Source organism: Myotis myotis, unplaced genomic scaffold (assembly GCF_014108235.1).
Source record: "Myotis myotis isolate mMyoMyo1 unplaced genomic scaffold, mMyoMyo1.p scaffold_m19_p_17, whole genome shotgun sequence".
NCBI lineage: Eukaryota > Metazoa > Chordata > Mammalia > Chiroptera > Vespertilionidae > Myotis > Myotis myotis.
In genome coordinates this window covers 15483577-15505072 of record NW_023416321.1, presented here as the reverse complement: position 1 = coordinate 15505072, position 21496 = coordinate 15483577, and the positions used below count along the sequence as shown (strand labels likewise).

Genomic DNA, 21496 nt, shown 5'->3' with positions numbered 1-21496 from the left:
GTCAAGGAACCTTGGAGACGCTGGCATGAAATTTGGGGGGTTCAGGTGAATAGATCACGTAGGAGGCAGAGAGTAGGGTGGGGCAGGTTGCAAGAAGCACATGGATAAAGCTAGGGGCTTATACAGAAACTGAGGAATCAGAAAGTATAATGACAATCTGACAGAAAGCATTGCCAAGGGGTCCTTAGATCCCTGCCACCTAAGTTATTTTTTGGCCAAGAAATAGATTTATACAGTACAGAATCCAAAGAAGCTACTGAGGCAGGGTTCTGGTGTCTTAGAAATCCATTTGGCCCAGATCTGAGGGGAGCTGACACCCCAGATAGAAAAGGATTTCAACTCACCAATGATCTGGGTAGCTGAGCAAAACAGCTTCATCCTGAGATGGAACAGCAGAAGCACACGCTAGCTAAGACTAAAAGCCAAATTGTGGCTCCATCCAAGGTTGTAAATGTACTTTATCCAATTTGTAAGGGAAGGGATTTGTCATTTCTAAGCAGGGCCTCTCTCCCAAAGCCATAAGGAAATACTGTGCGGGCTTACGGAGAAGTAAGGAGGAGGGAAGAGGCCCGGGTCCCTGGGAGATAATAACACCTTCGTGACTGGAGTAGAAAGAAAATGGCCACAGACTCATCTCCCTGGAGACGCCCATTTTAATACAAGAGCTGCACACACACCCTGTCCACCCCTACCTGCCCCCTGGACCCCATCTCCAGGCTCACACCACACCAAGCCCCTCCCTGCACACTGCTTACACTTGCCTCAGCAGGACACAGGCAAAACACTCAAGTAATTAGTTCCTTTTTTGTGATTGGCATCTTGCCCCTGAGGCAACACCAATGTCTCCAAGCAGGACAGGACCTTGCCTCCCTGGCACACAGGAGGGGTGGGTGGTAATGGAGGGCACAGCCTCAGAGTGGGAACTTGGATCCTGAAAGTATAATTAGTCCAAATACCAGCGCACGGGCCTAATTGTCCTCCGCAGAAGGAACAAAGAGCAGTGTGACGGGGCCTGATAAAGAGATCTCCCAACTGAAGCACAACGTGGAAAGAGAGATAAGTGGCAGACAGGAAGTGAGAGTTAAACTCTTCTAGAACATGAACAAAACTCAAAACCAGAACAAGGGGAAAAGGAAAGTCAATTGTCAAGTAGCTCAAATTTCAGCCCCAAGAAATTCTTCAGAGGGAATTCCTACGAAAAAGTGGGAGGGAAGCTGGTGGGTTTGTGTGTGAGCTATTTGTACAAAAACCATCTTTGCAAAATCAACTGGGTCAGGGCAGCTAACCTCAAAGGATCACTTTAAGCCACTGTTGGTTTCCATGATTAAGAAAAGTGAAATAAAAAGAATGATGGCAAATCATAACTTCCTCATCAGGATCTAGACCAGTGATAGCGAACCTTTTGAGCTCGGCGTGTCAGCATTTTGAAAAACCCTAACTTAACTCTGGTGCCGGGTCACATATAGAAATTCTTTGATATTTGCAACCATAGTAAAACAAAGACTTATATTTTTGATATTTATTTTATAGAGTTAAATGCCCTTTAACAAAGAAAAATCAACCAAAAAAATGAGTTCATGTGCGTGTGTCACCTCTGACGCGCGTGTCATAGGTTCGCCATCACTGATGTAGACAGAGAGCCTAGAGAGCTGAGAGCAGCAAACACTGATGGAACAAACTGCAAGGGCTCTGCCCCTCCACGTTGATGACAGCGCTAGAGATTAAGGTTTCATATAAAATAATTTGCATGTAACTTATATGATCACATTTTAAAAAATCTTCTTTTCAATAGCTACACATTCTAAACATCAACTCCACACCCCTCCCACCAGTTACCATCTTGCCTTTCAATCACCGCTCTCCCCGACTCTGCTTTCAACCCATGTTCCGATGCTGCTAACACTCATTTCCTGCAGAAAGCCTTTCTTCATCCCACTCGACACTGCTTACATTGTTCAGTGACGAGGAAAAGGAAACACGCTAGACTGAAGTCTGGGTCACAAACCTTCTAGCATTTACTATGTGAGAAGCACTCTGCTTGCTGGGCATCCTGTTATAAAGAATTCTGTCCTTGCTTTCTCTTTGCAGCATTTTGGGAATGTGTGGGGGTGGGTAGGGGTGCTCCCTGGGGGCAGACACTAGTGACTCTGAGTCCTCTCCTCTTGCTAACCCATTAGCCACCCCAATAGCACTCACTACAAAGTCCTTTCCCATAAAGAGGAATAAAGATCACTGGTTCCTTAGGCACCCCCTGCCTGTTCTCCAAGGGTCCTACAAGTCCCCACTTTTCCCCAGAATTAAATGTCTGACACGGAAAATCAACAACTACCTGGGTCAGCCTCAGGATGCTCCTGGCTCTCTGGCCGACAATACTTTCCGAACGCCTCCTCCTTAGGAATGTCGGGGTAGAGATAGACCAGTGGAGACACCAGGATATTGGTAGCATCCATGATCTTATAGCCCATGATGATTTCCGCGAATGACATGTTGTTCAGCTGCTGCTTAGTATATGGTTCCACCGACTGGATCTGTGTCTTACCTGTCATGGGATATGGGAAAGGAAGATAATGGAACCTATGGCTAGGTAACCTCAGGGAAAACTACCTCGATTATTTTTCCTTGAGAGGGGAGGACTTAGGCCAACCTAGCACTCGAGACGCTGAATCCTGCCCAGCCTCCAGCACGGAGGATATATTCAACAGACGCCTGGAGAGGCTATCCACCTGGGTCACAGGGAATACATTTGAATAGCTACTTGCATAAGATATATTAACAGGGTAGGGAAGAAAGGAGACAAAGGATAAAACTTAAATTGCAGATTTCTAGGCAATTATTAACCCCTGGAGCAAGCAAAACAAAAATGGCAAACTAATCCTTCAGCTGGAAGAATTTTAGAGAAAAGAAGTCAACCAAGTGTGTTTTGCAAGTCTCAGGCGGGGATGCAAGGCCATCTCTTCCCACTAGGGGGCAGTGAGTGCTTGAAACTCGCAGCAGCCATGGCGGCAGCAATGGAGTGGGATGGAGCAGCCAAGCTTACCGCTGATGTCCTTCTCCACCCAAGTGAAGGTGACACCTCCTTCTTTGCTGCTTTCACTGAATCTTAGCAGGAAGGTACCTGGGGGCTTGGTGCTCAAGATGGCCCTCTCTCTTTCCTTGCTGATAAAGCCCATTATGTACCTGGAGCCAAAGAGAAACAACAAGGTTAGGGTTGAAGGGGCCCAGCCACTGGCCTGCTGAGACAGCAGGTGACTTGTTACACCTGTGTACTCTGCCAGACACAAGAGTGTTAACCTACCCTTCATTCCAAAGGGCCAGAATGTACTTTTTCACAAGGTCAATGATATTGTCCAGCCAGACCCAGAAGGAGAAGCCCTTGCCAGCCATGTTTTCCTGGAGAAAAGAATAATGGGAAGGCCAAGTCTACCACCATCCCAGCCTTTTCCTTCCTAGGGGTTCAATGCCACCAACATCCTCAGGCCTATCTACCCTCAGGCAGGTCCTACTGGCTGCTGGACTAAGAGTCTAGGGCCTTCAGGCCCAGCACCCTCCCAAGCGACCTCACTGGTGAGCATCACCTCCCACAACTATTCCCAAGACATGATGGCAAGGAGTTAAGAAGATTGCTTACTTTGCAAAATTTAGCCCATGTGATCTGACACCCTGAATAGTTCACACCAGGTCCTGAAGGAAAAAAGAATAAAGTAATATAATTTCAAGCTTTAAATGAAGATCTTCTTTCTTTATTTATTTCTTTTTTATCTATTGATTTTAGAGAGAGAGAAAGGGAAGAGAGAGAAACATGCACCCGTTGTCCCACCCATTCATGCATTCATTGGTTGACTCCTATATATGCCTTCACCAGGGATCGAACACGCAACCTCAGTGTATTGGGACAATGCTCCAACAAACCAACCGAGCCACCCAGCCAGGACAAGATCTAATTCTTGTCTTACAATGGGCCATGAAACCATTGACTTTCATGTATTTGAAGGTTGCCACCATGTGCAGATATGCATATGCTTAAGCAAGCAAGCACCCACTTTTTGACCCCCTCCTCCCTGAGTAGTTGCTTAGTCCAGCAGAGGTGGGAGGTGATGTACTAAGTTCCCCCTGCTCTTCCCTAGCTAGTGGTGGCCCAGGGACACACGGATGAGTGGACACCTGGGGTTACAGGGCCACATTTAGTGGCAGCACAGACAAATATACTTATAGCCCAGGTAGCACACAAAATTTCTACTAAAAATTTTCTACCTACGGTGTATTGAAGGAATGGCCTGGGATATCAAGCCTATAGTTCCACCTTCTAACATGCACTGGGAGGTGAGGGAGATGCTACCATGAGAAAAGAAATCTGCCTCCCGCCTCATAAGAAAGATCACCAGGAGGCAAACTTCCTCTGCACCTAACTTCCCCACCAGCAGGAGCACAGGTGTCTGGCCCTGGCACAGAGCCTTGCTCGGGAAACTTTCCTAAATGAAGGCCAGGTTCCTTTTCTGAGGAGCGCAGGAGGGAGAAGAGGTAAAATGCTGACCTAGGAGTTTCTCTGCCAGCGTAGTCAACTGTTCGATGCTCAACCCTCGCTTCGTGGTGGAAGAGAACTGCCAGCTCAGCACCTCGGCCACCTGATCCCAGGTTCCAATTGGGGGTTTTGTGAAAAAGTTCACGTTCTATTGAAAATAACACATTTGCTCACTTAGATGAGGACAGTGCTTGAGGACCTGCACGAGGTGCCACCACCACCTCTGGGCAGTGAGGAGTCAGAAGGCACTGACCTTGGGGTTGTTGGTCAGCATGTTATACCACAGGATGGATGCCCAAGCATTTGGCATCTGACAGATGTTGGAAATCACCACCACTGGCAGGGAGTGTGTCTGTGGAGAAAGTGGGAGATGAGTTGGTTGCGGGTGGAGGGAAGGGAGGTAGAAGGCCCTCATGGCTTCAAAAATTTCTTCACCAGTATCTCCCGGGGTTCGGAATAGAAGGCCATGCCATAAACCACACCCATAAACTGCACCAGAGTAGGAAGAATGCCGAACACAGGCCACAGGACTCAGCTTGTTGTCAGAACATAACTAAGAACTTGTAAAACCTGACTTGCTCAAAGCTGGACTCACAGTCCACAGATTCTTCAAGAATAGAAGCTATCTCTGCCCATTAAACAGAGAGGTCCCAGAAATCAAAGACTAGGATTCCTGCCTTTGCGGGTATATCTTTAATTTAAAGATCAAGAAAGTTAGGAAAAGAGAATGCAGAGGCCATGATTTTCTGTATACTAAAATAATTAACTTTTTAAAGACTTCTTGCCCAAACTTGAGAAATTAGCTATCATCAATTTCTACGTACAGATTTGATATCAAGTTTGCATAAAGCTGAGTATATAGGTACCTTCTAAGCATTCAAGCAAGACTATACTCTCAGATGGAATATTAAAGAATGTTTTTTTTAAAAAAATAAGCAAAACTGAATGCAGTGCCTTACAAAGAGTCATCATCACTCCACCTTCTGTAGGAAAAATATCATCTAGGAGTCCTTGTCCGGAACCACCCCTGCATGTAGCACTATCCCCATTCTGTGGCAGAACTCACCTCTAGGTCAATCTTGAGGCCTTGGTGATACACCTCAGTCTCAAAGGTGATCAGGTGCAGCTCCTCGGTCACAATCAGGGAGGCCTACAACATCAAGAAGGACATTCGGTACTAAGCCACAGTGAAGGAGAGGAACATGCCACAGCCACGGTGCACTAAGACGAGTAACCCACCAGGTGGCCACTCACAAACTGTCAGGGACACAACTCTATGCACATGCTCTCTTCAACACTAAGACTCTCCAATGCTAGGACCCTTAACCTGATCTTTTACTGAGTTTTATAATATTACAGAGATCCAAACAGGTCATTTATAAAATGGGTAAGGCATAAAGAATATCAAAACAATGAACGCCTGTTTAAAGAAACACCCAGTTTAAAGAAAAGACCATTACCACTGAGATTCTCTGGGCATCTTTTCCCAACCCCATCCCTGTCCCTCTGTAACTGCTATTTTGTCTTTGGGGTTTATTATTTCCTAGCTTTTCTTATGGTTTGACCATAATTATATCTCTAAACAGTGTATATATTGTTTTGTTTTAGATGTTTGTGAACCTTATACATATGGAATCATACCCTATGTATTCTTTGGTGACTCACTTCTGACATCCCTGTGGTTGTGTGCATAGCGATTTATTTATCTTCACTGTTGTGTAATATTCCATCAATGATTTACAACAGAAATCATTTACCCGTTCTGGTGGTGGTGGGTATTAATGTGAGTTGTATTCAGGGCTTATCACCAGGCTGCTGGGACATTTGTACATGCCTCCTGGTACACGTGTGCAAAGGTTCTCTATTGTTAAGTCCCAGGAATGGCATTGCTGGTTTATAAAGTATGCTCCTTTTATAATGCCAAATTGTTTTCCAAAGCCACTCTAACAATTTATACTCCCACCAGCAACCTTATTTTGAACAAGAGTTACTAATGACTTCTAAGAAACAGAATTTCAATTCATTTTTAAAATATTCTTTTTCTGGTTACAAAAGTAGTATGTATTCAGTTTAAAATGCAAATATTACAGAAATAGTATAAAGTAGCCTCAGATACTAATAGCAGCACAAATAAATAAGTACTGCTTAATGTATATTCCTCTACAATTTTTTAATGCATACATGAACACACATAACACAGTGTCATGTGTTTTTAAAATGAATATACTAATATTCTACTTGGAATATTTTGTATCTTGCTTTTATCTAAACAAACGTGCCACATACATTTTTCCATAACATTGCACATAAACTACTTCACTCCTTTCTGTCAAATATTATAAATTCAATTCATTTTTGTTGTAGTGTGTGTGTGTGTGTGTGTGTGTGTTTTAAGGCCTGCTACATTTTAGAGAAAATAGAAAAATGGCTCGGGACAAATATCAGAAAAAGAGCAGGGTGTCATGATTTTTTTTAAAGATTACAAACTACCTTTTGGTCACATTTATCTATTTTTTCTAAAGCTTATTTTTGACACTAAGAATCCAATAATCTGAATCAATGGGAGGCAGAGAAGAAATAAGGGGGATAAAGAACAGGTAGGTTTTGTTCTTTTTCTTTTTAAAACTAACTCACTCAGATTTGTTACAACCTTCTATCCCTCCTCAGTCAGAAAAACAAGTCAGCCGGCAGAGGCTGGAAGAGGAATTTGGAAAGCCCCAGGCCAGGTGGCAGGCTTCCTTGCTACTAAATGGGTGTGGGTAACGCAGCAAGGGACTTTCCACTCCTACTTAATGGGATGTTAACTCTTGGGACAATCAAGGAAATGCTCCAGCCAGAAAACTCCCGGCAGATGAGACTTCCGGGATCAGGTCATTTTGGCCCACAGCAACTCTTCTGAAGGACTACAACTGAAACAGCCCTTTTCCTTTCCCCCTCAAAGAAAAGCCTCCCAGCTGGCTTTTATCCCCCCAAAAACTTACGTCACAATTGGCTCGGCCCCCATTCCCACATCTTTGCTCTCTCAGGGTCTGTAAGAAAAGCAAAGAGCATCTCTGTCACATGAGGCCGCCCCCTCCCCTCTCCCTCTGCCACAGCCCCATGGCGAAGGACAAGGTTTCTCCCGCATACCAAGTGTTTGAATTCTGCAGAGAGGCTGCCGTTGTTGGATTCTTCCATGTTCATGACTTTTGTGTTTGTGCCCAGAATGTTAAATTTCCTGGATCTGAATCACAGGAGAAAAACCAACCACATAAGTCCCTGAGCGGCCAGAGGACAAAGTTAGAGTGAACAGAACGAAAGGAAGCCCCTAGGCTGAACTCACCCTCGGAGAGCTGCTACATCCCCAGAGTCTCTGTTAAGAACACAAACCAGTGTTAATAAAACGGGTCCGTGTTTCTTCAAAAAATCTATTTTAAACACCTGTAATTTGGTAGAAAAACTGCTGTGTTGCTGGGAATTTCTATCATTCAATTACATTTGTTATGTAAAATATACCAAACCTGTACATGCGTAAGTAGTAGACACAGCTGGTTGCCTACCCAACATCATCTGCTCCCTTCCTAACAGAACTTTGCTTCTCAGTACCCTTCCAGCCCCACCTCCCGGGGACCCTGATCATTAAGTCCATCAGAACATAACATGCCCACAGTGCAGTGGTCCAGGGGGTGAGGACGTGACCTACATGGTTTCAATCAGACTGGGAAGGAATTACAACCCAGGCTGGATTTACATTCCATAGCCGTGAACATGAGAAAGGAAGCACATGGCCTTTGCTACAAGCAACCATGTTGCAACCCAGAAGGGAACTTTGCAATGCAGGTGATGCTTATGATGACAGAAAAGGGACAAACAATTCTGGGTGCTTGATGCCATCAATGAGTCACTGACCTCACCATCAGGAACTTGCCCTAACTCTGCATTTCCAGTTATACTGGGTTGCAAACTTCCTTATTATTTAAGTCACACTGGATTTTCTGTAAAGGTTTACTGTTACCTGAAACTCAGAGCATCACATTTGGTATACTATTCCCAGTGTGCCCACTGTCCTTTAACTCTATGTTTTTTAATATATAATCTTTTTATATAGTCACATTTCCTGGTCTTTTCCTTTTGATTATTTTACTAGAGGCCCGATGCACAAAATTTGTGCAAGGGGCTCGGCCCTCGCAGCCGCAACAGCTTGCCTCAGCCCTTGCAGCCCCGGCTTCGGCTTCGGACGTTAGGCTATTGGTCTAATTAGCATATTACACACATGCCTGGGTCACAGGCTCCATCCCCACTGGGGGGGGGGCGTGCGGGGGGGGGCAGCCAATCCATGATTCTCTCTAATCAATGATGTTTCTGTCTCCCTCCCTCTCTGAAATCGGTAAAAATATACTTAAAAAAAAGAATCAACATCTTTATAATAAGATTAGAAGTCTACAATCCAGAAATATGACTTGTCACACCACTTTTTACAATATCCCTTCCTCACTAAAATGTCAGTTTTCTTCAAATAGATCTTAAACATTTTGTTTAAGCTGATCACAATATATTTTACTTTTTTTGCTTATTATGAGATTATTTTTTCTATTATAATTTCTAACTGGTTAATGCTACTATATGGTTAAGGTTATTAATTTTTGCTTGCTTATTTATTTACTAAACCTACCACCTTCCTCAAGCCCCTTATTTCATTAGTAATTATTTTCCAGTTCATTCTGGATAAAATTTCCAGATAATTATTATACCAAAAATTAAGAATACATTTTTTCTCTTTTCTAAGCTCTTAAAAGGGTATGTGCATTTTAATTTTCAAAAGGTTCTGTCAAATTTTGAAAATTATTCCATCGTAATGAAGTACAGAACAATTTTTGAAAATCCATTTCCCCTATATATTCTCAGTTTTGTATAATATGAATAAATTGCATTTACAAGTAAAAATTTAAAGAAAAAGAGGGACTCAAGGTCACAATAGCAATCACAACTCAAATCTGTACCACTAGCTCTGTGGTTTTGTGCAGGCATGTAAATGACAGTGCTCTGCAAGTTTTATGAAAACATTTGTACAAAAAAACAAAGATCTCTGAATGGAGATAAAGTCTCTTAAGTTCAGATGTCTGTCAAAGTGCTAATTTCTCAGTCATTTGAAAAAGATAAAAAAGAGCCAAGATTAGGAGTACTTACTTGTCAATGCACACTTTAATTTTAAGCTGATAATTTAACTCGGGGAATTTGACCAGCAATCTATTTCAAAAAAAAAGAAGAAAAAAGTGTCTGAGCAAAAAACAACAATAATCCAGTTTTTAAAAAAAGTTTTAAGAAGTGAATAAATGACAATCCCAAATTCCTCTTCCTGCCAGAACCATCTTTGATCTTAAATTAAGCATCACCCCTTTAGGCCAAAGTTACTGAAAAAAAAAAAAGCCTAAGAATTAAGAACTGGGACAAAGTTGTCAGAGATTCACCAAAGGATAATAAAAGCCATTTCATGAAAAATATTACAGGATTACACACTCTGCAGCTGGTTTTCTTTCTGTTAAACCTGAAACGCAACACAAAACCAAATACCTAAGGGGGGAAATTTCACTGCAGAAGGGCAAACCCCAACATACCTGTCTGACTTGAGTGTGAAAGTAACACTTCCCCGCAGGCCCACCACCCACCTGCCCTGTGGTCCCCCTTAGCTTCTATACCACTAAGCCTTACTCTTTCCCTTAAAATCCTCAGGGAAAAGAAGGCTCAAAGAACAGAAAGAACTGGTATTACTTTGCCCCTGTTGTCTCAGACTGTAGGACTAGAATCATAAAAATATGCCCCAGTAACCTAAAAAAGATAACCATTCCTTAGCTTTTGACAGAAGGAACAAAGAGCAAGTCAATGTTACGCCAACAAATTTCACACTCTCCACAGTACTGCCTGTGCTGCCTGTGAAGAACCCTGAATACCGACTCTGCTCTCGTCTAAGAATGTCTCTCAATAAAACAGCTACCCAGGATGGAAGTGTTGTGGCCCACCTGACTTTAGTAGTAAACTGGACACCGGTCTTGATGACTAATGGCCGGTCGGGATGCATGGGCATGCAGGGCTGCCGCTCAACCACAAAGGCACTGAAAGAGCAAGAGGAGGACAGCAGTTCACACACTACACAGTGGGCCAGCCTTCCTCCTGTGCCCGTGAAGTGAGCCAATCTCTTGTTTAAGGACGTAATTGGGAAGGGGGGGGGTGCTGAGGGAAAGGGACAAGGATCCTAAGTTACCTTTTCATTAAGTTTCTAAAGAGTTCCACAATTCTCTCCTCCAGCATTGGCCGGTGCTGTACAATGGGGTCCCCTTTGTAGGAAACTTTTTGCTGCAACTCCTCCAGTTTCTTAATTTGTTGGCGGGTCTGAAGTTGAGATTCTGCTAATGAGGTTATCCTGCCAATAAAATAAGAAAGTTACCAGTGACCTAAGGGAGGGTACATGGGTAAATGAGAGGGGGAAGGGTATACTATAGAGATAAACACTACTATGCAGTCCCCTACAATTAGCAAGGGGGACTTATTTTATTGTGGTAAAACATACCTAACAAGAAATTTACCATTTGTATTTGTACAATTCAGCAGCATTAAATGTGAAAAGGGGGAATTTATTTTTCATTAAATAAAGAAAGGGGAAATTTATTTTGCCTCTTTAAAATAGTCCCTTCCTAAAGTTTTGCATTTCAAAGAGAGAGCTAGGCACATAGGAAGAAGTGTCGAAACTTATGCTACTAGGAGGTATTTAACAGAGTTATCACTGGATAGTGACAAGCAATAGAACCCACATATGGAGAATGTGAAATACGAAATTTGGTACTCACTTTTTTATCCTAACTTATCCTTATACCAAAATGTGAGGACTGGGGAAACATAAGAGGTAAGACCTCCCAAGAAGATGGATTTAAGTTAGCTCCGCCTTTCACTATCTGTGTAACCTTGGCCAACTCCCCATTGTGGGGCTTAATGTCTCCTTGCATGAGGGAAGAGGTTGAACTGCAGGGTCCCCATGAGCCCTCTCAACACCGCCTTTCAATGGATCAAAGGATATGACTTTATGTTTCAAAATATTGATAACGTGCACATAGAAAAAGTGGACAGGGAGACAAAGTTTGATTAAGTCTGTCCCCAAGAATAAAAAATATTATTGTCTCTCCTTGATGGTCTACCACTAGTTTAATAAAAACTAAAAGACCTCAAAGAGAGAAGGTGAAAGATGCAGGGGAGAGGGGGCAGAGGTAGGACTTTTGAGCTCCCTGACTCCCTTCTGGCACTTATGTTCTCCCATCCCCGGAACTTAAGCATTTTGGTTCCCTGATCAAAAAGCATTTAAAACTGCTTTCAGTAAATTAACAAAACTCGGGGTTAGTGAGGATATGAACAAACAGGTATTCTCATGTAGAGTTGCCCTGAATTTTCAATTTCATGCTCTGTGTATCTGGACTCCCCATCATGTCATGTTTCTCCTAGTTTATTGAAGCTGGTGCAACCCATTCATTATTGGGCCTCGCATTTCAAGGGTGCTCATAAAGATGTGCTAGATGACTGTGTAAAAGAGCAGATTATAGAAGAGCATAAAGAACAACCCACTAATGTGAAATGCTTGGATTTCTATCTTTTTGTGTATATATACAACAATAACAGCTGTTTAGACTGGTAGTCACCAAAATCTTACCTGTAGGTAGCTCTGAATAATTCAGTTTTAAAAGACTTCTTCCCTTTATTAATTTTCTGGATTTGAACTTTTTCCGCTTATAAAAGAGCTTGTACAATTTTAGGTTATTTAACTGACTAAAACTTAAAATTTAGTCTTGGCCTTGGCCGGTATGGCTCAGTTGGTTGGAGTGTCGTCCCATACATCAAAGGTGGAGGGTTCAATTCCCAGTCAGGGTACATAGCCACACTGTGGATTGGATCCCTAGTCATGGTATGTGGGGGAGGCAATAGATCACTGTTTCTTTCCCTCTCTCTTTCTCTCTCTCCCCCTCTTCCTCTCTCAAAAATAATTAAAAAAACAAAAACTTGTTTAAAATGTTAAATGCAATGAAACCTAAAACTTTATTTAAATTATAAAATAGAACAGATTTAAAATATAGTAATATAAATACATTTTTATTTTTAAAATTGTCCAAATAGCCCTAACCGGTTTGGCTCAGTGGATAGAGCGTCGGCCTGCGGACTGAAGGGTCCCAGGTTCAATTCCGGTCCAGGGCATGTACTTTGGTTGCGGGCACATCCCCAGCAGGGGGTATGCAGGAGGCAGCTGATCGATGTTTCTCTCTCATCGATGTTTCTAACTCTCTATCCCTCTCCCTTCCTCTCTGTAAAAAATCAATAAAATATATTTTAAAAAAAAATTGTCCAAATAAAGTGAAAGCTTTAACTCTTAGAGCTAAATTTGACTACGTAAAAGTCCCCACCTTTGAGATGTAATACCAACACTCTGGGCCTGCAGCTATGACCATAATTTAGCACAGCTTTCCAGAAGGAAAGGAAAAACTTCTCTTTCATCTTTTATTAGTTTTTAGATGAAAAATCCCCACCTTTGAGATACAGTACCAATTCTTTGGGCCTGCAGTTATGATCATAATTTAGCACAGCTTTCTAGAAGGAAAGGAAAAACTTCTCTTTCATCTTTTACCAGTTTTCTAGACGATCTAAGCAGATGTTGGGAGGGCCTCCAATGCAAGCAATCTGTTGCCGCCTCTTCCAGTCAGCCAGCTCCTCATCCGTGAGAGTTTTCTGCACATACTCCATAGCTGACAAAAGCCCCGCCAGCTCACTCACGATACTCTGGTTGGTAACCAAAACAAAAGTCAGAAAACATTTCCTCAGACCATCTCTAACTACATGCTGTGGTCAATTCCAGAGAAGGAACTTAGAAATCAGACAGGTTCTGCCACGAGATCCCGAGATCCCACAGGGTGTGAGACACGCAGAGGGAGTTGTCCCACGCTCTTACTCGCCGCATCTGGTCCAGAGCAGTTAGCATCTGTTCTAGCTGCTGCATCTTCTGCCTGGTCACTGACTGGTTGTTTCCATTCAGATCTTGCATGTCTGTAGAGGAAAGAAAAACTCCTTGACCTGGGGGAACACTCCTTTCCTTAGTAACTAGGCTCCCTTAAGGACACTCACTCCCAAACTCTGAACACAGAGTCAAGACAAATAAGTCCTGAAACTCAAGGAACACAAACTCACTTTCTACAGGAGATTTATAACGTCTCTAATATTCACTTGCCTCCTTGACTCTTGAGGGTTTTATAGTTGAAATCAAAGTCATCCTGGAGATTCTCTACCACTTTCATTTTCTGTTCTAGATCCTGTTAAAACAAGCAAACAAATAAACAGCAGTAGGAAATATTTCCTTGGGGAGAGGGAAAAGATAGTCTCTGAGAAGAATAAAAACGAAGCCAGTATCTCAATGAGAAATATAGGCAGAACCCATAGGCAATATCCCTAAGAAAAGGGGTATTTTCCCCAGACCTGCTTTACCTGTACTCGCTTCCGAACGTCCTGTAGGTGCTGCTCCAGCATCTGCTGCTTCTCTGTCACCACGGCAGCTGTGGGGTGGTTGGCCTGGCCCCCTTGCTGCCAAAGAAGGGAGTCGACACACATGTGAATACAGGAAATATGGGGAGAGAAATACCTCTGTCCAGTCTTCATCCCACCCCACTACCCTTCCTGTTTGGCCTGAGATGCTACTGCCATTGTGACAGAAAGGGAAACAGAGGCAGCATGCCGGGTGTTGTAACGGGCAGTTCTGCAGTAGCCAGAACTCTCCAGGTGCTGTCGGCATGGTGTCCAGGAAGCTCTCGCATAGTTTTACCATTGTCGTTGGCTTTTTAACTCTAGGTCACACTGTAAACCTACTCTGTGTATTACACTAGGAGACCACATGTGAGCTAAGACATGGTCCCTACCTTTTAAAGCTCATTCTAGGCAAGCATGTAAAAAACGTCAGAACAGTTTATGACAGCAAGTTTCGAATGCCTATTTAAATGTAGGTAGCATACAATAACACTTCTGTGGGATAATAAATAACCATTATTTCCGGGGGGTGAAATGCCGTATCAAGAGATAGTATCTTGGCGTATAAGGGGAAATTGGCACCTTAAAATGTCAAATAGGCCCTGACCAGTTTGGCTCAGTGGCTAGAGCGTCGGCCTGTGGACTGAAGAGTCCCAGGTTCAATTCTGGTCAAGGGCATGTACCTTAGTTGCGGGCACATCCCCAGTAGGGGGTGTGCAGGAGGCAGTGATGGATGTTTCTCTCTCATGGATGTTTCTAACTCTCTATCCCTCTCCCTTCCTCTCTGTAAAAAATCAATAAAATATATTTTTTTAAAAAATGTCAATAGTACATGAAACTTAAAAATTATAAGTTTTGTCAAAATAACAGGATATCTTCTGATTTAAAAAAAAAAAAAAAGACCATGTAAAAGCTGTGGTGATCAACACAGTATGTTATAGGACATACTAACAATACAGCTGATATTTTCACCTGTATTCGACTTCCAGGTCTATTTTTCAATTGGTACTGCACTTAAAGGGGGAAAATAGATGTGATTAATTATCACCCACAGAAGCCTGCCTCTAATACTTCTATAAACTATGGTCTCCCACTGCTTCAAGTATAAACATCTCAGCCCAGCACAGACAGATGTTTCACACAACCTCCTAACAACCTAAACCTCCCGTCCTGTGCTTCAGGCCCCCCAAACCACCCACTCTTCCCCGATACAGCATGTTTCACACTCTCCCTCCCCACACACTGTCCACTCTGCCAGGCCTGTACTTCTGCCCAAGCACACCTGAACTCATTCACCCGCAAACCCAGTGTAACTTTTTGCTCTCCTGGGTAACATGATTCAACTACCCTAGACAAAATGACTCACATCTTCCTGTATGTTTCTCTCACATTGAGTGTTTGTGTACCTATAATCCCAACTCGACCAAACATTCTGGTAGCAGGGATCACGTCTACTCATCCTTCTATCTCCCTCTGCGATACCCATAAAAGACACTTAAAAATATGCCAGATGATGTAAACAGAGAAAATAACAATGAGGCCTGGGTTGAGGCCTCAGATATCCAACTGGTAGCTCTATGTCAAGGGCTGCAAATTCTCTAAGGGGCAGGTGGTAAATATTTTTGGCATTGTGGGTCATATAGTCCCTGCCACAAGCACTCGGTCCTGCCACTGCAGCACAAAAACAGCCACAGACAATGCACACAGTAATGTGTGTTGCTGTGCTCTGAAAAGAACTTTATTTATAAAGACAGCCTAGAAATTTATCATAGGGAAATCAAAGCATGAATATATAAAGATACATAGATGCTACAGTAGTATTTATAATGGGCGGCGGGGAGGGGGAGGATGAAGTGAATGTCTATTGAAGGGGAAATAAGTGAATACATTACAGCAGCAGCTCTATACCACAGACTAAAATAAAAAAAAAAAAATGAGTTAGCTTTCTATTACTTGACTTATTAGAATTTACATGATATAATATTAAATGAAGAAAGCAAGATGAAGGGAAATAAAAACATTTATTTATTTATTTATTTTTTAAAATATATTTTATTGATCCTTTACAGAGAGGAAGGGAGAGAGATAGAGAGTTAGAAACATCGATGAGAGAGAAACATCGATCAGCTGCCTCCCGCACATCTCCTACTGGGGATGTGCCCGCAACCCAGGCACATGCCCCTGACCGGAATCGAACCTGGGACCCCTCAGTCCACAGACCGACGCTCTATCCACTGAGCCAAACCGGTTTCGGCAGGAAATAAAAACATTTAAATATACTGTGAGAGGGAGGAGGGGGGGAAGAGGAGGGGGGAGGGAATGCATTTTATATAGTTTATATGAGCTTGGAGAAAGATGTGAAGAGATATATACCAGACTATTAAGGTTGGTTTCTTGGGAAGGAACAATAGAGGGAGTGACGGTTCAGATTTTTACAAAAACTTTCTTCCTTGTACTTTTCTGTAATGTTTTAATTTTTTTTAAAATGGGTAAGAATGCATTATATACTCAGGAAAAAAAATAAAGTTTTTTTCATTGTATAAAATTTAAAAGCCCAAAACACCAACACCCACTTCTACCCTGGAGGACAGTGTACACCCTAGAGACCATAAAAGAGCAAGCACATCTTTGTACACAAGAACGGACGCACATCTTCGATAGCACTGTTTCTTCCCAAGTCTCACCTGGGCTGCAGTGGCTGCAGTTTGGAGGAGGCGGGACTCTTCCCACAGGCACCGGGCCACAATTCGGGCAATCTCCATAGGCTTCTCAAGATACCTGCTCTATAAGTAGGAGAGAAGAATGAAAAGCAGCAGTACACTGAGGAGATGTGGACCAAACTTTGCTGACTTAAAGCTAAACTCCTCATAAATTGAGCGTTACATTTACTGCATGAAACAATAGAACAAAGGCCTTAAAGCCTGGCTGCAATCAGTGGGAGATGAAGGGGAGAAGCGAAGAAAGGCAGTCATGATAAGCTGTACTACTGTGAGAGGAGGCACATCTGATTGTTTGGACAGTCTGTTATCCTGGTCTTATAGGGAGGTGATGCACTTTGTCCAGGAGCATCCAATTATGGCCAAACCTTTAACATTTGAAAGTAAGAGTTGTCCAGCTGGCCAGAGTGGCTCAGTTGGTTGAGTGTCATTCTGTGCGACGAAGGGTTTTGTCAGTGTGATTCTCAGTCAGGGCACATACCTAGGTTGCAGGTTCAATCCCCAGTCGGGGCAGGGGGGCAGGTATGGAAGACAAACATGGATGTTTCTCTTTCTCTCTCTCTCCCCCTTTCTATCTCTAAGCATGTCCTGGGGTAAGGAATGAATGAATGAGTCATCTTCCTATGAAGGAACCTGGTTATAATCGTTATTAACGTGTTAATATAATATTAACATAACAATCAGGTTATTACTTCAACTAACTAAAGAAGTGAATTTCAGGTAATGATGCTCATGGGTTAGCATACAGAGATTTGAGAAAGGGCTAATTACTTCCCCTTATATTTAAAGTACAAGATAGGTTCTCATTATTTAGCCAACTGAGAAAAGATACTGGCAAGAAGAAATCTAAAACCCTTTGTCTGGTTCCGTTTCTCATCACACCTGAAGGAACTGCTTGATTCTTCGCAGATTGTGCTGATAGAGAACATTTGATTCTTGTAGGAAGCGGCTGTACTGCTGGTCAATCTCACCCAAGAGATTATGAAACACCAAAGTGGCATGTGATTCCTTGCTGGCTGCATAAGCCCTAGGAAAAGAAAGAGTGATCAGGAATGACTCTGAAACCTACACACACACAAAGTCACCATCAAGGAGGAAAAAACCAAGGCAAAGGAGGAAAAAAACAAGGCAAAACCAATACTTTAACCCACTCATTTTAGATTTATCTTGCTCAGCAACAATAAATATCAGCAATTTAATAATTATAAATAATTATTCTAGATACTATTAGCCATTGTCATAGTCTATACTTATAAAATATTTGAGTGAAGTGGACTGATATGCTTTTTGCTTTAAATTCTCAGTCAACTCTGTGGTCAGATTATTAGTAATAAATAAGCAATCCCAGGGTAGGGTAGGATGGCCTATCTCCAATAGCTCTGAATCACCTCCCTGGCACTTCGCCACATTCTGGAAAAGTTAGCTCATAGGCCTGAATTAAACCAAAATTAATAGGTGAATCTGAACACCTTAAAGTGAAATAGTTGTTGGAATTCTGTGCCATTATCTCCTCTATGAACAAGGCTATTTCTCTTACTCTGTGTCTCTCTCCTTTAGTTAAAGAGGAATGAGAAGCAAGGACCCAAACTTCTACCCATGACAGAATTCTCATTCAGACAAAAAAATATTTGCAGCATGTCTCTGAAGCATAAGAACATAGAGAGCAGTGGTTCTCAACCTTCCTAATGCCGCAACCCTTTAATACAGTTCCTCATGTTGTGATGACCCCCCCAACCATCAAATTATTTTCGTTGCTACTTCATAACTGTAATTTTGCTACTGTTATGAATCGTCATGTAAATATCTGATATGCAGGATGTATTTTCATTGTTACAAATTGAACATAATTAAAACATAGCGATTAATCACAAAAACAATATGTAATTATATATGTGTTTTCCGATGGTCTTAGGCGACCCCTGTGAAAGGGTCGTTCGACCCCCAAAGGGGTCACGACCCACAGGTTGAGAACCACTGATACAGAGGATCTCACTGAGTCAGTGAGATCCAAATCAGTCCTAAAAACTTTTACCAGCAAGCAGGCTGATGTGCCAAAAGTCAGTTGCTAGTGTATGTTTTTAATATAGAAAATGTTTATATAAGACTGAGAGTACCTCTTTACCTCCTTATCTCTTGTACCCCATCACCTGTACCCATACATTTTTCAATGAAATAGGACAGAGTTATGATCATGCTTCTTGATGCAAATCAAAACCTAACAATTTGGGAGTTTCTCAAGAAGGACTTACCAATATATTTTTTTTTAATATATTTTTATTGATTCCAGAGGGAAAGAGAGATAGAAACATCAATGATGAGAGAGAATCATTGACTGGCTGCCTCCTGCACACCCCCTACTGGAGATTGAGCCCAAAACCTGGACATATGCCCTGACCGGGAATTGAACCAGGGTCCTCCTGGTTCACTCAACCTCTGAGCCACACTGGCTGGGCAGGACTTACCAATCTTGACTCTCAATCCAAGGGGCCAGAAACTGCCGCAGCTCCATTGGGAAGCTGTCACTGTACAGCTGATGAAGCTGCTCCAGGTACCGTGTGTCGAGCTGCTGTAGCTGATTCCATTGGGCCATCCTGCTGGAATCAGGGGTCCCAACTGTAAACCAAAGTGTTCATATGGTTACTACAAGCCCTGGTAGGGTAAACAATGTAGAAATACCCTATGTACCCAACACAGGCATCAGGTCTGTGATTAAGGATAAAAGATGCTTTGGAAAGGATCCTGGCATGTCTCTCCCAGTTTAGACCAACACATTCACATTCACAATCTCTACTTAAGGAAGCACATCACAGCTTCTTCTAAACTAGAGGACGATATGGGCATGATGCCAAGTTCAATAATCTACCTGAGGAATGTGAAGTGAAAAATTACTTCCAGAATTCCATGTCCTCATCTATAAAATAGAGATCATAATCCCCCCCCCCGCCCCAGGGCTGTTGAAAGAATATTTCTGAGCACCCAGCTCAGTGCCTAGCTTACAACAGATGCTCAACAGGTGTCAGTTCCCTGCTTTCCACCCTATACCCTGTAAGTGAACTGGGAGGTATATACAGTAAACCTGAACTAAGACCAAAATGTGGGGTGTGGATGTTCAGGGAGGACAGAGAGCTAATTCCAAGACTACAGCTTTAAGAGGATAAGCAAGGATCTAACTGGGATTTCTCCCACTCAACAAAAAGTAATTTTGTCTTATAAATTTCTCAGTCTGAAATGAGAGAGAAGAAAAGCTAAATACCGGGCATAAAGGTTGTCCTCAGGTTAATGAATACCCCAGGGAAAAGCTTAGGTATGACAAACCAATCTGGCTGACCACCTTTAGTCCTCTTTCTGAATAGCAACACCGACTAAGTAGTCTTGAGAAATAGTGAAAGTAACAGCAAGTAATAGCCAAAGACTAAGAAATGTACAGATATTGAGATGGCTCTCTGGGGTAGTGAGAACATTTAAGAAAAGACTGAATACATACAAAAACATACACTTAACTGGACTTCTTGATTTATTTATTTCTCAGAGCAGGCTACATGTTACATGCTAAAGCACTGTAACCATGGTGCATATTACCTTCAACAAGAAATCAAAGGTCACTAGAACTCTCTTACAATATTCGCATTAGAGCCAAGTTAAAATATGCCTCTTAGGCTAAAAGCATCGAGATCTGCCTTATGTTTCCAAGGACCTGATTTGCATAGAGTTCTGTCTAACATGCCAATTTATGTATATTCTACTGCAATGCAAATGTAATGAAATATGGTAGCCATTTCCCATGTGTGGCTATTGGACACTTGAAATGTGGCTGGTTCAAACCAAGATGTGCTTTAAGTGTAAAATACACTTTAAAGAAAGTAAAATATCTCATTGGTATTGAATTGATAATATTTTGGATATATTGGGGAAACTAAAACATATTATTAAAATGAATCTCACCCATTTCTTTTTACTTCTCTTAATATAGCTATTAACAACTTTAGAATTACATATGTGACTTGCATTCCACTTTTGTTGGACACTGCTGCTCTTATGTAACCAAGAAACTGGGTTCTTCTAACAAAGGATTTAAAGAACTAGACACCTACTTTTCAAAATATACTCCAGTGTTATTATAAATTTGCTTATCTTAGATACAAACATAGAGCCATCTCAGTCTGCTCCCTGACAAAGCAGCATCCCAAAATATTCGATCAGTTATAGATTAACATTGAAATCATGCATGAATATTTGCATTTTCAAACTAATATACTGGTACCATTAACAAATTACACGTTGTTGAAAATAGCCCAATTCATTTCTAGTCCATAACTCAGAGGATTTTTGCTGTTGTTTTAATTTGAGTTGGGGTTTTAGAAAATAGAACGGTAATTGTGCTATTTCTTAAATCAGAAACTAGCTAATAGTTTTTTCCATAAATTTAAAGCACCAAAAGTGACTCATGTTATGTTTTACTTCTTAGTCTAATTACTGCAAATAATACTGTAATAGCTATCATATAAATAGCATATACATAAAATAGCTATCATACATCCTATATAATAAAGGGCTAATATGCAAATCAACCGAACGATGGAATGACGGGTGGCTATGACATGCACTGACCATCAGGGGGTAGATGCTCAATGCAGGAGTTGCCCCCTGGTGATCAGTGCACTTCCACAGGGGGAGCTCCGTTCAGCCAGAAGCCCTGAGCTAGGCTCACGGCCGGCAAGCGCAAGCAGATGGCAGG

General features: G+C 42.0%; 1 protein-coding gene across 8 annotated transcripts in view; it reads right to left on the bottom strand.

The window, feature by feature from the left end:
* The window catches only part of STAT3 (signal transducer and activator of transcription 3), a 77721-nt gene that overhangs the window by 4108 nt on the left and 52117 nt on the right, over positions 1 to 21496 (bottom strand). For 4 of the 8 annotated variants that reach the window (XM_036339739.1, XM_036339743.1, XM_036339746.1 and 1 more), the window contains 20 exons: positions 19224 to 19374; positions 17644 to 17788; positions 16729 to 16827; positions 14009 to 14104; positions 13755 to 13836; positions 13479 to 13573; positions 13158 to 13309; positions 10758 to 10916; positions 10516 to 10608; positions 9686 to 9745; positions 7842 to 7871; positions 7649 to 7742; positions 7501 to 7548; positions 5586 to 5669; positions 4773 to 4871; positions 4532 to 4667; positions 3629 to 3681; positions 3296 to 3390; positions 3038 to 3177; positions 2327 to 2539 (listed from right to left, as the gene is read on the bottom strand). In XM_036339739.1, the coding sequence (XP_036195632.1) occupies positions 2327 to 2539; positions 3038 to 3177; positions 3296 to 3390; positions 3629 to 3681; positions 4532 to 4667; positions 4773 to 4871; positions 5586 to 5669; positions 7501 to 7548; positions 7649 to 7742; positions 7842 to 7871; positions 9686 to 9745; positions 10516 to 10608; positions 10758 to 10916; positions 13158 to 13309; positions 13479 to 13573; positions 13755 to 13836; positions 14009 to 14104; positions 16729 to 16827; positions 17644 to 17788; positions 19224 to 19374 (2124 nt within the window). Of the gene's footprint in view, positions 1 to 1507; positions 1715 to 2326; positions 2540 to 3037; positions 3178 to 3295; positions 3391 to 3628; positions 3682 to 4531; positions 4668 to 4772; positions 4872 to 5585; positions 5670 to 7500; positions 7549 to 7648; positions 7743 to 7841; positions 7872 to 9685; positions 9746 to 10515; positions 10609 to 10757; positions 10917 to 13157; positions 13310 to 13478; positions 13574 to 13754; positions 13837 to 14008; positions 14105 to 16728; positions 16828 to 17643; positions 17789 to 19223; positions 19375 to 21496 lie in introns of those variants that run through there. The other 4 variants (XM_036339740.1, XM_036339744.1, XM_036339741.1 and 1 more) reach the window with 3 other exon arrangements.